Source organism: Antedon bifida, chromosome 1, assembly GCF_963402885.1.
Source record: "Antedon bifida chromosome 1, ecAntBifi1.1, whole genome shotgun sequence".
Classification (NCBI taxonomy): domain Eukaryota; kingdom Metazoa; phylum Echinodermata; class Crinoidea; order Comatulida; family Antedonidae; genus Antedon; species Antedon bifida.
Genome location: NC_136226.1, coordinates 9,104,949 through 9,122,387, shown reverse-complemented (window position 1 = coordinate 9,122,387; position 17,439 = coordinate 9,104,949). Strand labels below are relative to the sequence as shown.

Below are 17,439 nucleotides of genomic sequence, written 5' to 3'. Positions count from 1 at the left end.
GATAAAAAACAGTTGCATTTTTAGAATTTAAATATTTTGGCCTACAATCAATGTCGATATCTTCTTTTAGAGATTTTCAATAAAAAGGCCATTTTCGTAATATTGTTTGACCCTTCCTTCATTGTTCCCTTAATCAATAACGGGCGTCGTATTATCACAATTATCATTAATATCATTTTCATAATCATCATCATCATCATCGTCATCATCATCGTCATTATCATCAACTTCATAATCATCGTCATCAACTTCATAATCATCGTCATCGTCATCGTCATCATCATCATCATCATCGTCATCATGATCATCATCGTCATCATCATCATCGTCATCATCGTAATCATCGTCATCATCGTCATCATCATCATCGTCCTCATCATCTTCATTATCATCAACTTCATAATCATCGTCATCATCATCAACTTCATAATCATCGTCATCGTCATCATCGTCGTTCGTCGTCATCCTAATCATAACCGCCACCACCATTCTATTACCTAATCATTATCTACATAATGCAGATTAATGCTACTAATTATTATAATTTTATTATTTAATTGATCACTCAACACATTGTTTCTAATGATATATTTTAAGTTTTAAGCTAAGTCATTATTCATAAGCATAATCGACAATTCCATACGAATACAATGCCAACCAGATTATGCTAAATCCTTTTATCGAATTTACTTTCTAAATTTAATCTTTCTGTAATAATTTCCCAGCATTGTATGAGTGATTTTAGTTAATTCATAATTATTATTTGTAACAAAACTTTATTTCCGCTTTCTCTTTAAAAAAAGTTTCATTTTAAAGTTTGTAATAAAGTGACGATGAGGGCGCCACGGCACGTTATAGTAATTGAAATACATTTTAATTGACAATAAAATAATCCAGCAATTTAAGTATTCTTACAAGTATCCATCCTAACCTAATATTCAAATCTATTCTAAACTATTTACTTATTTTCATTGTTATATACACAGTAAAACTGTTGCATTTTAGAATTTAAATATTTACCATGTCGACATCTTATACTAGAGATTATAAATGAAATAGGCCATCTTCGCAATATTATTTGGCCCTTCTTTCTTCACTGTTCTCTTAATCTAATTCCCTATATAAGGGGAGACTACCGCGGGACCAATCAAAGTGTTACTTGAATATGGATTGGCCATAGTGTTAAACTAAAAGGCGTTAGTTAGACATAAAAGGGTGTCCCCTGAATATGGGTGTGTCAAAGGAGGAGTTCTACTGTTTTAATTGACACTCCAAACGGATGTGGTATCTCGTAAAGGAATCCTCTTCTGGTTATCAGTGAACTTTCCATGGCACTTGGTTCAAATCGTGACAGAGTCGTTGCTCCAACCGCAAATTCTCTGCATTATTAGAAGGTCGAAGTCATGATTTCTCGTGGATCTACAATCTTCATAAAAGTTACAACTACTGTAACGATCAGCAAAAGAACAGTTAAAATAATGCGTAATGCTTCGCTAACATCAAACGAAAGACTTCCCATTATGCCTATGCCAATCAGTCCGCCCGCTGTTGCCACGGTAACCATTAGTCCAGCAGCCGATCCCCTTAAAAATATTAATTATGACATATTATTGGAAACAATTTCATATTTCTAAAGCTCTGTCTACACTATCAAACTTTATGTGCACGTGATGTGCCCATATATGGATATGATGATTTTATATCACTATCATATTTGGGCAGATCACTACCATATTTAGGCACATCACATTTTTTTTGTCGTCAAACTAGTTTGATAGTGTAGACAGAGCTTAATGAAAATCGTGCGGCAGTGACACACGCGTCAAACGACCACGAAATGGTGCTAGCTGCTTCGTGTTTACTGTTTACATTCTTTCCTGTTAAAATACATCTTGAAGTGAAAATAAAACAACGATTATCGTTATCTTTAATACCTCATATATCATCACACGGAGACTATTATGGCGGTGAGTTACTGATAACCAACTAACACCATTTCCGATATAAGTTTATTTTCTGTTATTATTAAAATGGTGTAACGGCTAAACCTGTCTATACTGGACGTAATATTTGCGTTAAACAGGCAATCTAATTAACAACTGCCTTGGTTAAACTTTGTTTAATAAACGTGAAACATGTGTATAGACAGACCACCAGGATAGAGACAGGTATTTAACAAAGGTAAACAAAATCATATAAAGCAGAATCTTTTTTTACTGGCGTGCTGATTATATCACACCATTATATTTGAGCAGTCATGGTTTGGACAGGGGATATTGTTCCCTATAAGTTATATATGTGGCACGTAGCCTAAACCACTAACGCCCGAATTCGGACTATAGGTTCGTAGGGAATCCCGAAAAAGTTATAGTGTTTTTTAATTGTTCAACACTAGGCCTACACCCATCGGATCCTGGTTAAGTGTGATAACTTATACCTACAGCATGATATTAAAAATTGTAAGCGCATGGAGACTTTGCATACAGCGATAAATAAACCCAAATTACCTGTTACTTGTTGGAAAATACGCAGTCGTGAGTGCAACGAGCACGCACCATCCGGGCGTGGCACATAACTGGAAGAAGGCATTAAGTGTAGCACCAGCACCCACACTGTTAGCTGTCCATGCAAAGCACACTACAATCGCTGTTAACCCTGATACAATAACTATAACAATATTGAAAAAAATATTTTAACTTTATTCCTTATACGTTTCCTATGTCCGTTTGAACGTCGTTCGTTTATCATTATATTAAAGATGTATTGTTTCCCAAAAAACATGAAAAATGAAGATTAATAAAATCGGACTTTAAATAGACCATTTTGCAGTTTTAATAAAGTTATTTATTCTGTAAAAAAAAAGAAACAAATTATTTCACTTATAAAAAGACAAAAGAAACGTTTAATTTTAACAAAAAAACAATTTTAAGTATTTTTTTATTTTAATTACATTTTTTCTTTTTTCAGGTAAATAATTTTTTTTGGATCCAGTTTTTTGTCAAAGTGCATAGGCCTAACTATAATGTGACATTAAAATGGCATATAAAAACAAACTTTAAAAAAAATATTTTTTAGGGGACAATATATCTTTAACTCGTTTATGTCTATTATCAATACCACCACCACTATTATTTTTATCGATACTGTCATCGTCATCAAACAACAACCACCACCACTATCAACATGACAAGAACATTTTGTTTCGTTTTTTTCTTACCAAATAGAAACTTTGGACCAAGTAGTTCCAAAACACCAATTCCTATTCCGACGCTGACGACACCACATAGAGCGCCCGCAAACATTTTCCAATAGGCCTCCGTAGGGGCAAATGAGACTACTGAGCTACATCCCCGGGTGTCTAGAAACACTCGATTCTCCGTGTCTATAAAATTATGATCTTGAAAGTCCGTTCTCTCAAAGAGAGTGTTGATAAGAGTTGAGCGGTTGAAAATCGTAGTTGTTGAAAGGATATTGTTGAACGTACAATCTTCGAAGGTACAGCGATAGAACTCGGTATCACTGATCACTAAGTTGTTAAACGTTACGTTGGTGAATGTGACGTATTCAAAACGATGTATACTGATGTCGTTCGGATAGGTATCGTCACTCAGGTTATTGTATTTTGAAATCTGTTGATTTTCTTGGTAGACGTCTGTTTGTAAGGAGTTGATTGCCACTGGGAACCATAATGTCCAACCAATAAATCTAAATGCAGTTACAATAATCGATATTAAAACACAACAATGTCCAAAAGTGATGGCTCTGACCACCATGGCAATGTTAAATAAAGAATGTTTACTCACCCGAAAGAGAAACAGAAAACACAAACAACCAACGGGTTCGTGTACTGTGACAGGGGCTGACTTAATACTTTTCCTAATTTTGATATAATCTAAAATAATAATGTAACATAAATTAGCATGATTTTAAATTTTGATAAGGTCTATTTCAAAACTTTCATCTTAATCGCGTCCGATCCTCGAATCAAAGTATAACGCCATGACATTTATTCTTCATTTTGCTCTCCAGTCTTACCGTAATTTAAAAACATAGATAAACATGACCCGGTTATTTATCAAATTGGACTTACTTTTTTCATCCAGTTAACACACTTTTGTATGTACGTTTCATTCGCCTTTGAGTCCACTGACGGTAAAGATGGTGCAAGACGACGTAAATCAGACTCGTTCATCTAAAAATACATAACGAGTTTAGTAAAATACGAAAACAAAAAAGTTAGTATGTAAAAGATTATTATAAAGAGTGAATGTTGAGCCAGTTACGGTACATTGAGGTACGAGGCAAACGTCGAATTGAATGGTGCGGATCGATTCTGCACTTCACGACAACAACAATTGTGTTCATTTGGGAAGAGTGATACTTTTTCCTGGTTCATACCTCTTGTCTAAATAGGTCATTGCCTGTTTTTCCTTTGTGCCATTTATGAATTTTCGCCAATATATCGACACATTCCATCCACATACCGCCCTGTAAATAAAGCAATATCATCAGTTATCGATTTGTTGTAATATAGGCCTAAATTCAGAAATTGTCACATTTAATTATATAGAGAATTAAGGAGAACTTTGTAATGGCATTGCGTGTAGGATTTTTTCAGTAACATGAAGGTGAATAAATTCGATATTACTAGTAAGTAGTGTATTTATTTATTGGTCATCACTTTTTTATCAGTGGCACACACTGTCGTTAGTGGTTCAACCAAAATAAAACAATATAGGCCTAACAGTTAAGCAAAATAATGAAAAGAAACAAAACAAAAGCAACATAAAAATATATACATATATAAGCACAACACATTTGTATGATTCTAATTTAACTGTAAAAACTGTATTTGAAAAAGATAAATTAATCATAGATCATCCGGAGATTCTTGAAAAAGACTCGCTTAAAAAGAAACAACCTTTGAAACAAAGCAAAATTAGGCCTCTCTCTTTTCTAGCTTGGATACTCATGTATCCCCTGTAAATATAAGTGTCTTTCTGGTTTCTAACCTGTATTAGAATCCTTGGACTTTCTGGTAAGACAAAGAAAACAACACCAGCCAGACAGACACACATGAGAGAAAACAGAATCAGTGAAATCCTCCAGGCTTCAAATGGTTTGTTATCGTAATAGTGAATTGCTGTAAGAGAGACAAAAACAGTAAAAAAGATGTATACGTTGTTTTTTGGTTTAAAAAAAATCTCGGATGAGCCGTGCACGATAGAGATTTCTAGCAAGGTCCTATTTTGAATTTAAATTCTATGTCAAAATATAAATTTCATTGAGTGAGGACGATCAAAGCATATTGATCAAAACTTCGAGAAACTCAACAGTTCTGTTCAGAATGAGGTGCACCTCAAACTTTATATCAACTTTTTTTTGATTTTGCCATGCAAACCTTCAAACAATATAATAGTCATGTAATATATCAAAAGAAATGGATTTAGTCTTTATTAATCATAAACATTTGTTTCATCTACATATAAATACGTACTGACTTCGTATGAAGCTAATCCAGTGGTTATTAGTGGAACAAATAAACTGCCCAACACAATAAATATAACTGGTACTACAGAATGTCTGAGACGAAAACTCTTTGGCAGGAATTCATAATAATAGACAATGGAAACTGGAATAACACCTCCAAGTCTGTAATAAAATAAATAAATAAAAACGATTTTTATTCATTTTGTTACATCAATACAATAATATAAATAGACATTAATCCAAACCACTAAACATAACTGTATTATTGTATGTTTCATCCTATCAATTTGCCTTGATAGACAAAAGGTTTGGTTAATATACAGTGAACAATCTTTGGGACACACCTATTCAGGACATGCTCCAAAAGCGGACACTTGAACGACTGAAGGGCGATATAATGCATTAGGACTCTGCCCATCCATTCAGAAACCCTTATTTATTAGGTCCCGTAGGCGTCCCTATACCATGGGTTCTAATTCAATTAATCATCAACGTGATCGTCATTCTGTATACGAGTTTTCGTATTAAACTTACCCGATTCCACACAATACTAACGAGAACACCATAGCACCGTAAGATTCGACAACTGAGCTTAGAAGGCCAAAAATACCGGCAACAACCAAGGATGTTACCAGTATGGGCTTGCGTCCAGACAAATCGGATGCACATCCCCACACAATCGCTGATGTCAGGGGTCCGACAAAAATACTCCCACCTATAAATAATAATCATAAATGATTTATAGAAAGTAAACTAATTTGTTGAAACTTTCGTACCCTCTATATTATGAAATTGTTATTATAACATAGTTATAAATACAGTAAAGTGTTCCTTAAAATGAGTGCCTTGATGGACTTTAGTACTATACGTCCATGGTGTCTCCTGAAGGGGTGTACCAAGTGAGGGATTCTACATACGTTATTATTAAACATTTGGCCCATTAAATGCTTTCTTAGTAGTATTGCAAGAATAGGCCAATGTTATTATATCATGTCTTAACCATGGAGTATTTATATCATTAAGCTAAACGTTTTAGTGCACATAATCAATCACATGAGTATTGTAGGTCTACAATCCTATAATCAATCACTACTCCTTGAACTACATTTATATTTAAATTTCTGTTGAGTTCCTTACTGTATAATGACACCAATATTACTTACGTAGCCACCCAGTGTCATTTTCCGTTAGACACAGATCTCTTACAATATCAGGTACATAGTATCCGACTACTACCATCCATAAACCACAATAAAACAAACACAATCCAATGACTACCAGTAAAACAAAATGGAACTTTCCAAATCCCACCCTCGAAAGGAAGCCTTCATATATGCTTGAGAGCTGGGCAGATTTTTCTATCGTCGTATCCACATGATGTCCACCGGGGACAGCGTTCCTTGTGTTGATGACGCGGGTTCCTCCATCGTTGTGGGGAGATGGGCCTTCGTTGTCACTTAGGCTAACGGTTACGTATGAAACGTCAGAGGGTCTCGGCTGGGGATCCGTAATGTCAAACAGTACGTTATCTTGCTTGACAACTTCTTCGTTACGCGAAAACGTGACTCGACGAGGAGTCTGGCTTTCAGATGGAAACCCAGCGTTATCCATATTTAATTCCATTTGTTTTGATGTAGTGTACGTAGCCTGTTCCCTATACCCACCAGCACCCCTAGTTGGTAATCGATATAATACAATAGAGGTACAGATTTAACAATATCGATTTACGCTAGATTAGACAATGGTTATCACTCCATGGAATGATCATCCAGTAATGTTACCTACTCATCCGAAAAATAGTTTGAAACAAAAGAAAATGAACAATTTGACACACGCAGAAATCGGAATTTTGTGTTTATAATAAAATTAGCATGTTGCTCGGCTTTGATGTGTCTTGTGTGTTTATTTTGAATTAGTGGTAAAGAAATAACAAAACTGCACTAATAATGTATCTTAGTTTATTGAATGTACTATTATTTGATATGCTATAGCTTTCATTTTGTTGTCGTGTAAAAACAGATTATAGTATGGATAAACATTTTATTACTGTATCAGTGTATTAAATAAATTACGAGTTAAAAATGGTATTGTAGATAGTAGTTGTTACATTTTGAACTTGAATACTTCGACATATTTTATATTGGTTAATTTCATTGTTGTACTCTTTTCTTTTTGGATTTATAAGAATGTAAATAGCTCAGATGGGCGAAATAAATATATGGGTCTAATCGTTGCCGTGTTTACACGTCTACAGATTTTAGTCGTTTATTCGTCAGTATGTCTGTTAAAACCCGTGAAGCTACGTCACTCGGAGTTTCCGTTTGATTGGCTACATTACGAAAACTCATCGTTAGTTTATCCACGTGATTTTTATTCAATTCCCACTTTTGGAGGACTGCATCTACCTGGTGTTCAACCACAGAGTGAGAGACGAACGATACGGGTTTTGCATAAGGAATTACGCATGGATTCTGGCAGAGTTCAGGGGATAGACTAGAGTAGGATGATCCTCCAAGAAGCTTCACCGCTTCGTAGTATATGGCTGCGTTCAAATGGCAGATAGCTGGTAAGGTTGTATCGGCACAGAACTTCTGCATATCTAGGTAGAATTCCTTGTCACATATTTGCCTATTCCACCCGTATTGTTGACCCTTTAAAAAAGGTTGAAATTATACTTTTAAAAACTATCGGATAATGTGTACATCGCGAATTAGTCTATACACAACCGTATAAAAAATATGACTCTGCAACCGTATAATTGTTTGAACTGAACATGCATGGATCATGTCAAGGACTGAGAAAATAAGTGTCCCCTTATTTATGAAGTTTGAAAATCACACTTTCGTGATTATAGGCCTACCATCTTTAACTAGCATTTGAAATTCAAATAAATACTGTATATTAGGAATACCGTAATTCACTGTTCTTGCTGTACGGGCTTATACCATATTGGGAATGTAGAAACAGAGGACTTGGACCGACCACACTGTGGCTAACCGATGCAAGTATTATTTAAACATTTTAACGTCAACTTACGCATTTGTAACACAAATCGTGACGGTTGCACGCTGGTTGAAATGTGTCTTTATACGGTGCTGGTAAATGGTTAGGGACACTGCAGCCGTCTGCATATCTCAATACCGGACATTTAACGAGAGGATTGCTGTTCTCTTGAGATAAGCACGATCCCACTAAGATAATGAACATTAATAAGTACATGTCTCATCGATAGTGTAGTATCCCTGTCCACAGTACTAGACATACCTGAAGAAGAGGTTATTATTGTTCGTTAATAATTAGTTAAATATAGGCCTGCGGAAGGTATAGGGCGTCAGCTAGCACAAAGGCAAACATTTCGGCACAAATTAAAGACAATGTCATGATCATCCAGAAAAAAAGGTTCTAAAATAGTGACATATGTGCACAATAATACTATAATGTAGGAAGAAAGGGTATTTATAAAGGTAGTTGAATTAGGCTATATACACTTTTAGTGTAAAGGAAGAATCAACAAAATGTCCCATTTAGGTGACAGATAATATGAATCATGTTAATTAAATAATATACTATGTCTTGTCTTGTTGACACAAGTAAATGAATACAAAAAGACACAACAAATTCACCACGACTCTAATAGGAATGTTACCTGGTGTAGGCCGCGTAATGCCTGGTTTTCTGATAAATAAAGGGTGGGATAAACTTATAAATAAAGAAACAGTAATCAGGACACCAATAATATTAATAAGAATACCTCCTGGTTGTGATTTTTAATCTATATCGGGTAGGGGGTATATTGGGGTACGGTCCCCAACTAGTGATCACTAGGTCCTACAGCTCTTTGAGTTTATACTTACATTTTACCTACCACTAAATCGACCTGCTGCCGGTGCTCAATACGGTCGCCATAACCACTGGTATATGTCAGTTAAGTATCTACCAGCAAAACTAATAATAACATCTGTTTATATCTTTGATATGTTTGTCTTTGCGTTTTTTAATATATGTGCTGCACACCGCTAAAAATGTTTGAGAATATGGGCGGCCATTAGTTTGGCTTACTGGAGCGGAATTGTTCGTACGGCAACGTTTGTCTATTTTGGCCCTAATGGCCGCCCATATGAGAATCCATCATAAACAAGAAATATTTCTTACAAAAAACGCCGCTCGACATTTTAAAATTAATCATTGTTCTTTCTTCAGATATATTAATAATTTATAGAAAATATGTTTTTGTTACCATGGAAACGTGTAACAAAATAAAAATATGTTGGTTAATCGCAAAAATACACAAAATCTAACATAGCTATTTAATTATAAATTACATCATGCCCATTTTGGTGGGTGTTAGTAATCTGGTTGTATTTCATTGAATAATTGATATTTCTGCTAATTTTCAACAGCATTTGAAAGACATGTGTACCTTTCCAACAATGTATTATTTGCAAAAAATATTAATCTACTAGTTAAAAAATGGCATTTAAAAATGGTCAATTTTTAACTTTAATGTGCTAGCTGTGTGTGTGTATGACCTCAACCTGTAGGCATGCAACTGACTTCACGGTGGTACAAGTGAGATTCTTTCACAGTCTGTTGATTCGCGTCAACCAATCAAAGGGCGAAAATCCAAAATCGTTCAACCGTGAGCCCTCATAGACTCCCTTTTCCCAGACGTTTTTTGGGTCCAGCAGCTGGGACCTATAAATTACAGTCGAGTTTACAAATTCCCAAAACTGTCGGCCTTAGAACTATAGCTACCGCGATGATAAAGCTTCTTAATGAGTATGTCCTCTTGGGACATTGATGGCGAAAAGACGGTCTTATCTACGATATTAATCAGTAAATTAGCGTGATGAAACCAGATGCAGTCTACTAATAGATGAGGGTGGGAATTAGACGAAGGTTGGTTGTGAGTGTGGAGTGGTTTAGATCCACACAGTGGTGAAAAGTAAAAAGAAAGATCTTAAATATTGATATTCTGTTCAAAAATATTTATTATTATATTAAAAAGTTGTGTAGCGCCCTCTATACGTTTTGAAAATTAATGTTCTGTTCTGTTCTGCTCTGCTTTATAAATTTGCATTCAGTTCAATTCTTCTGGATCGTGAGCTCACGGAAGCGTAGAGTAACTTGATAAACCAAGCTCTCCGATTGGTTGAATAACGTAACACTTTATGGATATAAATTGCTTATTATGTATTAAAAATGTGCAAACGGGAATTTAACAATCTTTTAAAAATATTAATCAAACTTGGTTCACACTTAAGCGCGTACAGCGTGGTCCCCACTAGAGACGCATTGACCAATCAGAAGCGAAGCTTGGATAATCCATCGCTTGTGATTGGTCAAATCACTTGCGTTGCGCTTACGTTGCGTTGTTAGTGGGAACCAAGCTTAAGGACGTACGCGCGCCGCGCAAGTAAGATGACGCGATGGATGGACTAATTTGACTTGACTCGCGTTGCGCGTACGTCATTGATTTACGTCCAAGTGGGCCCACACTTAACCCCTCCTTTGGGAAACCCCATTCAGGGGACACCCTTATTAAGGGGACACTTTCCCTTTAAACGAGCGAATGGCAATAGATGCTAGCACATATAATTCAGGGGACACTTTGATGTTGGGTCTCGAAGGTGCTGCTGTTAACCAATTCCGCCAATTACCAAACAAGACCTCAGCGGTGACTGTGGTTCTTAACATTATTCGACCGACCAAATTTATTTGTGACAAAATGTTTGTGATTTATCAAAAGTGCTTTGTGAAAATAAAACATAAATCTTAGTAATATGTTCCGTTCATTACAGTAAGACCATTGTTTAATATTATATTAATTACTCTAAAGCTATATCTACATTATCAAACTTTATGTGACAAACAAATATGATGTGTCCATATATGGACATGATGATGTCATATCACTACCATAATTGGACACATCACACTGTTTATCATATAAAGTTTGATAGTGTAAACAGAGCTTTAGTAATTGAGAGTAACAACACATGGTAATATGAGGTTCTTTAATAAACACAATACAACAACATGAATGTACAGCAGTTCCTCATTATGATACATTCTATGACGTCATTTGTACATTGTAATAGGCCAAGTAACATTCTTATTTTGCTAACAAAAATATTTTAATAATCTACATTAATGTATATTAATGTTGTACATAACAGTAATGTAAAGATATTATATCTTTGGGTATCATGTAAAAGTTTCTCGCGTCTCAACCATTGATGGCGCTATAACGCTAAATTGTAATCTGCAATTAAATATCTATTTAGTTTGTTTCTTTGTTTTTATATTTTCAAAATACGTTTGAATTCTCGTTTGAACTCTCGATTTCGCATAGAGTAAACAAGAGGGTTCATGAAAGAATTGGCGTACAACAAACCGACAAGAATCAAGTCCACAGTTGCAAAGATAATCGAATCGTTCTGATGACGATAGTACGAAATTGTTGAGTGGATATAATACACGGTTAAAGGAGCAAAACATTGAAAAATTTATGATGCTTGTTTTCGTAGCTCGCATTTCGTTCTTGTTTGCTCGTTCATTTTTACCAATAACACGAATTGAGAAAATGTGTCGTTCCTGTTTTTTAGCAACTTTGTAAACGCTAAAATGCAAGGCACACAAAACAAACAAGATGAAACAAATGTAGATAGTTTCCGGAACCACAAGCAAAAACTATCTACTATATCGGTCGTCTTCTATGTGCTGTGGTTTTCGCAACAGGTCTCCCAGGTTGTTTTCCTATGAAATAGTTGATGATGGCACTATTTGGAGTTTTCCTCATCACAATTATTCTGTTTTGTTGGCAACTATCTTGTCGCCTCAACGTTTAATATTGTACTGAAGAAAGACAATCGATTTCTGTCGTCAATCTCTAGCAGAAATTACTAAAATTGTAATGTTTGTTCCAATAATATTAGAATTGCAATACACTGTTCAAGTAGGGAAATATGAAGTACACGTCAATCATATTTTTTGAAGTTGTCAGTTTTTGGATCGAATTCAAGTATTGCCGTCAAACATCTCAAAAAGTTAATAAACTACAGTAATACTACTTCAAAGAACAGTTTTAATCAACCGTTTGTCATGATTGGTCAAATTACTAGAGCAGCTGCATGTGCGTCTTGTGTTGTTGCGTGTGCGTCTTGTGTTGTTGCGTGTGCGTCTTGTGTTGTTGCGTGTGCGTCTTGTGTTGTTGCGTGTACGTCTTGTGTTGTTGCGCGTGCGTCTTGTTCTGTTGCGTGTGCGTCTTGTGTTGTTGCGTGTGCGTCATGTGTTGTTGCGTGTACGTCATGTGTTGTTGCGTGTACGTCATGTGTTGTTGCGTGTGCGTCTTGTGTTGTTGCGTGTGCGTCTTGTGTTGTTGCGTGTGCGTCTTGTGTTGTTGCCTGTGCGTCTTGTGTTGTTGCGTGTGCGTCTTGTGTTGTTGCGTATGCGTCTTGTGTTGTTGCGTATGCGTCTTGTGTTGTTGCGTAAGCGTCTTGTGTTGTTGCGTGTGCGTCTTGTGTTGTTGCGTGTGCGTCTTGTGTTGTTGCGTGTGCGTCTTGTGTTGTTGCGTGTGCTTCTTGTGTTGTTGCGTGTGCGTCTGTTGTTGTTGCGTGTGCTTCTTGTGTTGTTGCGTGTGCGTCTTGTGTTGTTGCGTGTGCGTCTTTTGTTGTTGCGTATGCGTCTTGTGTTGTTGCGTGTACGGTACCAACCACCGTTAGGGAGCTTCGATTTTGCGACGTCCTAGCACTTACGATGTCATATATGAAGGTACTATAATTATATTCACAACGTTGTGTTTGGGTCGTAGGACCTTATTTGGTCGACACCAGGTGACGACATGGATTATGTTATCACAGACATTACGGTATATAACTACGTATTTTAACCGGGTTATTGTGTAGGTCCTCGACGATCATCGCGTCAATCGAAATGCATTCAGAGATGGACGACGACATCAAAAGTTCCTAGGTCGTCGCAAATCAAAATGTTTCCAAATTGTAGAGGGCATTTCGAGGAGGGGATGGGGAGGGAAGAACACGGTAGGTACACGCAGTTGTTATTATTTATTTTTTAAAAACCAATTTTAACTGTCTTTTAAATTCTCGGTTTCTAATAGAATACACGAATGCATTCATTGCTGAATTAGCGAACATGAACATATTAGGAATCAATTCCAAGATGGAAGGGTTCTGACGACGTGCGTCACCCCTTATTACTATACTTACTATCAAATGGTAGATGGTAATTGGCAGATAACAAACAAAAAACATTGTGAAAATGATAATGCTTGTTTTAGTCGCTCGGATCTCTTTTTTCTTGTTCGACCGATCGTCGACGGAACATGCTAATGACGAAATCTTGCGTTGCTGTTTTCTTGCGGACGTATAGACAGTATAATGTAGTACAAACAAAATCACTAATATTGTAACGTCATAAATTGACATACAAACGTAATATGTGTGTACATCTATATAATAATACATGATTGTTATGAACATTCCAATACACATTCCCGATAACCACGCAAACAATATGAGTTTATCAATGCGTTCATTCGGTAGGAGATGCGCATGACGTAATGCATATGTCACGGCTACGTAGCGCTCTATAGCCAGAACCATTAAATGTTGTTGAGATACGTAAATCATGCTGTAGGTACTTCCACTCATAACCAACCTTATAAATATAGTTGTACTTTTAATGTTAAACCCTAGCAACCATTGAATACCCAAAATGCCAGTTATTAAGTCTACAACGCTCAGACTTAGTTGGATACGCCATATACCGTTCCTATATAATCTTGATTTCGTAGAAACGTAGATGACAAGAAGGTTTCCAACGATTATGATGAACGATAACAAAAACCAACATGTAGAAAACAACGTGTGATCTGCCACGAAGTCCACAGACGTTATGTTGTACATTTTAAAACAACGAATGACTACAATCAGAAAACACAACTCAAATGTCACACGAGCGTGTTGGTGAGCACTGTTGAAGAAATAGATAGTTCGCGTGCCTGTGCGCGCGCGCCAAATCAGCAGCGCCAACGTAACGGATTCCCCCTTATCTCCTACTAACAAAACTGTTCGAACTTGAGATAAGCTGCTCGCAATAGAAAATGTCAAACCCAACCGTGATCTTGTACTGAACGTTTTGATTACGTAAACAACACGTGAACAATGTTAACCAATCATGACTGCCACACTGAAACAGGTTGTTTTGATTGGTCAACTGTTGTACGTACGTCATTGTGTTGCGTCCTAGTGGGCGGAGTCAAGCTTAACATTCTGCTTAGTGTTTAAAGAATTGTTTCAAATGACTGTTAAATTCTCGATTACAAATGGAATAAACGAAAGGATTCGACATGGAATTGGAATATTCTAGAGAGATAAGAACCGACTCTAAGTGGGACAGATGTAACGAATAGTTTGGCATTGACTCAGACAAAAATATGGATACGTAAATATGGTATATAATCAATGGTAAATGTCCCAAGAAAAACATTAAGACTATGGTAATGGTAGTTTTCGTTGCCCGAATTTCTTTTCGGCGGTGTGTCCTTTCGGTGGTAATAACATCGTTTGAGAATATTTTATTTTGCTGCGTTCTAGCGATCTTATACACGGTAAAATGCAGTCTTCACAGTTAATATATAATACATTTACATTTTTTTTTTTGCTCTTGGTACTTGCGCGTTCCTTACGCGTATGATACGTAATCACCAATTAACGTCAGACTTGCGTAACAGCTGCGCGAATACAGAAGTCAGATTCCGCCGTTACGTTACTGAGGACGATACCGAATCATCGACTTTTTTCCTTAAAAAGTTTGGTTTAAACATCTTCTTCAAGTGTTGATTAAACTTTCGATTTCTGATGGAATAAACTAACGGGTTCATGGCGGAGTTAGCGTAGTGTAGACACATAATAGACGATTCCAACATGCTAGCCTGACGAGTGTATCTCGCGTCAATGGTTGTTGACGTGCACAGGTAAAACTGGTAAATGATTAATGGTACAAAGCATACCAAAAACATCGAAAATATGATAACTGTAGTTTTTGTAGCCTGCGCATCATCCTTTTTATTAGCATCATTCGATTTGGTTAGCGGGGTTATTTTCCGTTGCTGTGCCTTAGCAGTTTTGTAAACAATATAGTGTAGTAAGCTTAGCACCACTATGACCAAAGCATCGTAACTGGTTTGGATTAAGTACGACAGGTTTGCGTCTAAGTGGTAGTAGACATACACAGAGAATGTTTTGACGGCCAGTCCGAATCCCCAACCAAAAACCAGTATGATTTTATCGACGCGCGCGTTCGGCATGTACTGCGCGTGGTGTAACGGATACGTAACGGCAATGTAACGTTCAAACGCAATAATTAACAAATGCTGTAGAGATAACAACGTCAGGAAACATGTACCGCCTTCAAGAATAGAAATCGCTAACCTGGTTTTGTCGAAAAATATTATAACGATTGAGCACATTAAACCCACAAAACCAGAAAGTAAATCAACAATACTGAGACTAATCTGGATACGCCATGTTCCATTCTCGAACATTCTCTTCTTGACGGCAACATAAACAACGAGAGAATTTCCAGAGATGATGACCAGCGACAAACAAACCCAAAATGTGAAAAGCAATGGATGGTTTAAACCGGTCATATGAGCACTCGCTGTTTCGTTACTGTATTCCATTTCTAACAAATTGAGTACGGTACTTAAGTCGTTAGTGTACCACCAGCTCACGTTCTCTGCACGCAGAATTGAATGAACGAAAACTGAAAGATGACGATCAATATATTTAATATTAATAGGCTATAGTGACTTTAGATACACAAGTTGGTGTAACAAATTAGTTAGGACTATGTATTTAAGAAAAGTCAAAGGCTCCAATCAAATTTGTTAAAAACGCGACCAACTAGAGAAACGTCAACTGCCACATCAACAGCCAATCAGATATCAGTTCCACACTCTGCTCCAACCACGCATACCACCGCGCGCCATCCGATATACGACCGCTTAATCTTAAATAGGTCTATATAATATTCATTTATTCGCAATCTCAAATTAGTCAATGTACAGTAGGCATACAATCTGAATAAATGTTGTTTTCAACCAAAACATTTTAAATGTGTTTCACATTCTGCAGGTATCTTTCAACTGTCGGCGAAACTCTCGATTCCTCATACAATAAATAAACGGGTTAATAGCCGAGTTAGCTTATAAGCAGAAATTTAAAACGTAACGAAAAGTGTCATGGGTTTCATTTTTCATAGGCCTATTAAAAGCCGTGAATATAATAGATAATGTGTTGAATATGATTGTTGTTACTACAAACACACAGCATATAATGGCACTGGTTTTTGTTGCTCGTGTTTCATTTTTAGGTCTAATAACTATTATTCTGTTTATTATTGGAACATTAACTGTTATTTTCGTTTGCTGTGTTTTGGCTACTTTGAATACCTTGTAGTGCAACACGCACATTACAGTTACCATGGCAATGCTGTACACAAATTGTAAAATGTATAAAATAATAATATATTGAACAACATAATATACGATGGTTAAACATGTTAAAAAAATAAATAACGCTGTCACCCAAGTAACGACTAACAGTTTATCAACGCGCGCGTTCGGCATATACTGCGCGTGGTGTAACGGATACGTAACGGCGATATAACGTTCGGACGCAAGTAGCAGCAAATGATGTAGAGACACAAAAGTCATTAACCAGACAACACATCCAGTTACTGTCATTGGTAACGAATTGAAAGAACAAAATATTGCAAGACTGACCAATATACCCGTTATAATATCGACGAAGCTTAGGCTTAGCTGTATTCGCCAGGTAGCGTGTTCAAACAGCTTCTTTCGCATACAAACATACACAACGAGCACATTCCCTAGGATGATGACAATCGTCAAACCAATAC

At 36.4% G+C, this 17,439-nt stretch overlaps 2 protein-coding genes across 3 annotated transcripts; both read right to left on the bottom strand.

Annotated features, from left to right (window-relative positions):
* Positions 1 to 581: 581 nt before the first annotated feature.
* On the bottom strand, positions 582 to 7,101 carry LOC144834469 (synaptic vesicle glycoprotein 2B-like). Its single transcript, XM_078689270.1, has 10 exons — positions 6,654 to 7,101; positions 6,025 to 6,205; positions 5,498 to 5,652; positions 5,013 to 5,143; positions 4,399 to 4,488; positions 4,091 to 4,192; positions 3,804 to 3,892; positions 3,218 to 3,705; positions 2,508 to 2,667; positions 582 to 1,583 (listed from the first exon to the last, which is right to left on the bottom strand). The coding sequence occupies exons 1-10, from the start codon at positions 7,099 to 7,101 to the stop codon at positions 1,388 to 1,390; spliced, it is 2,040 nt and encodes a 679-aa protein (XP_078545396.1). The 3' UTR covers positions 582 to 1,387.
* A 428-nt stretch (positions 7,102 to 7,529) lies between these two features.
* Positions 7,530 to 9,415, bottom strand: LOC144853643 (uncharacterized). Of its 2 annotated transcripts, none has more exons than XM_078711388.1 (3): positions 9,356 to 9,415; positions 8,527 to 8,754; positions 7,530 to 8,141 (listed from the first exon to the last, which is right to left on the bottom strand). In XM_078711388.1, the coding sequence occupies exons 2-3, from the start codon at positions 8,707 to 8,709 to the stop codon at positions 7,731 to 7,733; spliced, it is 594 nt and encodes a 197-aa protein (XP_078567514.1). In that variant the 5' UTR covers positions 8,710 to 8,754; positions 9,356 to 9,415; the 3' UTR covers positions 7,530 to 7,730. The 2 variants fall into 2 exon arrangements, with proteins under 2 accessions (XP_078567514.1, XP_078567523.1); XM_078711397.1 differs by having other exon boundaries at positions 9,345 to 9,395.
* Between the last annotated feature and the right edge of the window lie 8,024 nt (positions 9,416 to 17,439).

What these genes read in the sequence shown, in the direction of transcription:
- LOC144834469 (XM_078689270.1), bottom strand. Translation starts at nt 7,101, where the DNA reads ATGGATAACGCTGGGTTTCCATCTGAAAGCCAGACTCCTCGTCGAGTC. An exon ending in GTCCAAGGATTCTAATACAG is followed by an intron (nt 4,489 to 5,012) that starts GTTAGAAACCAG and finishes CTTTATTTACAG; the next exon opens with GGCGGTATGTGGATGGAATG. An exon ending in ATGACCTATTTAGACAAGAG is followed by an intron (nt 4,193 to 4,398) that starts GTATGAACCAGG and finishes ATGTATTTTTAG; the next exon opens with ATGAACGAGTCTGATTTACG.
- LOC144853643 (XM_078711388.1), bottom strand. Translation starts at nt 8,709, where the DNA reads ATGTACTTATTAATGTTCATTATCTTAGTGGGATCGTGCTTATCTCAA. An exon ending in ACGATTTGTGTTACAAATGC is followed by an intron (nt 8,142 to 8,526) that starts GTAAGTTGACGT and finishes CCTTTTTTAAAG; the next exon opens with GGTCAACAATACGGGTGGAA.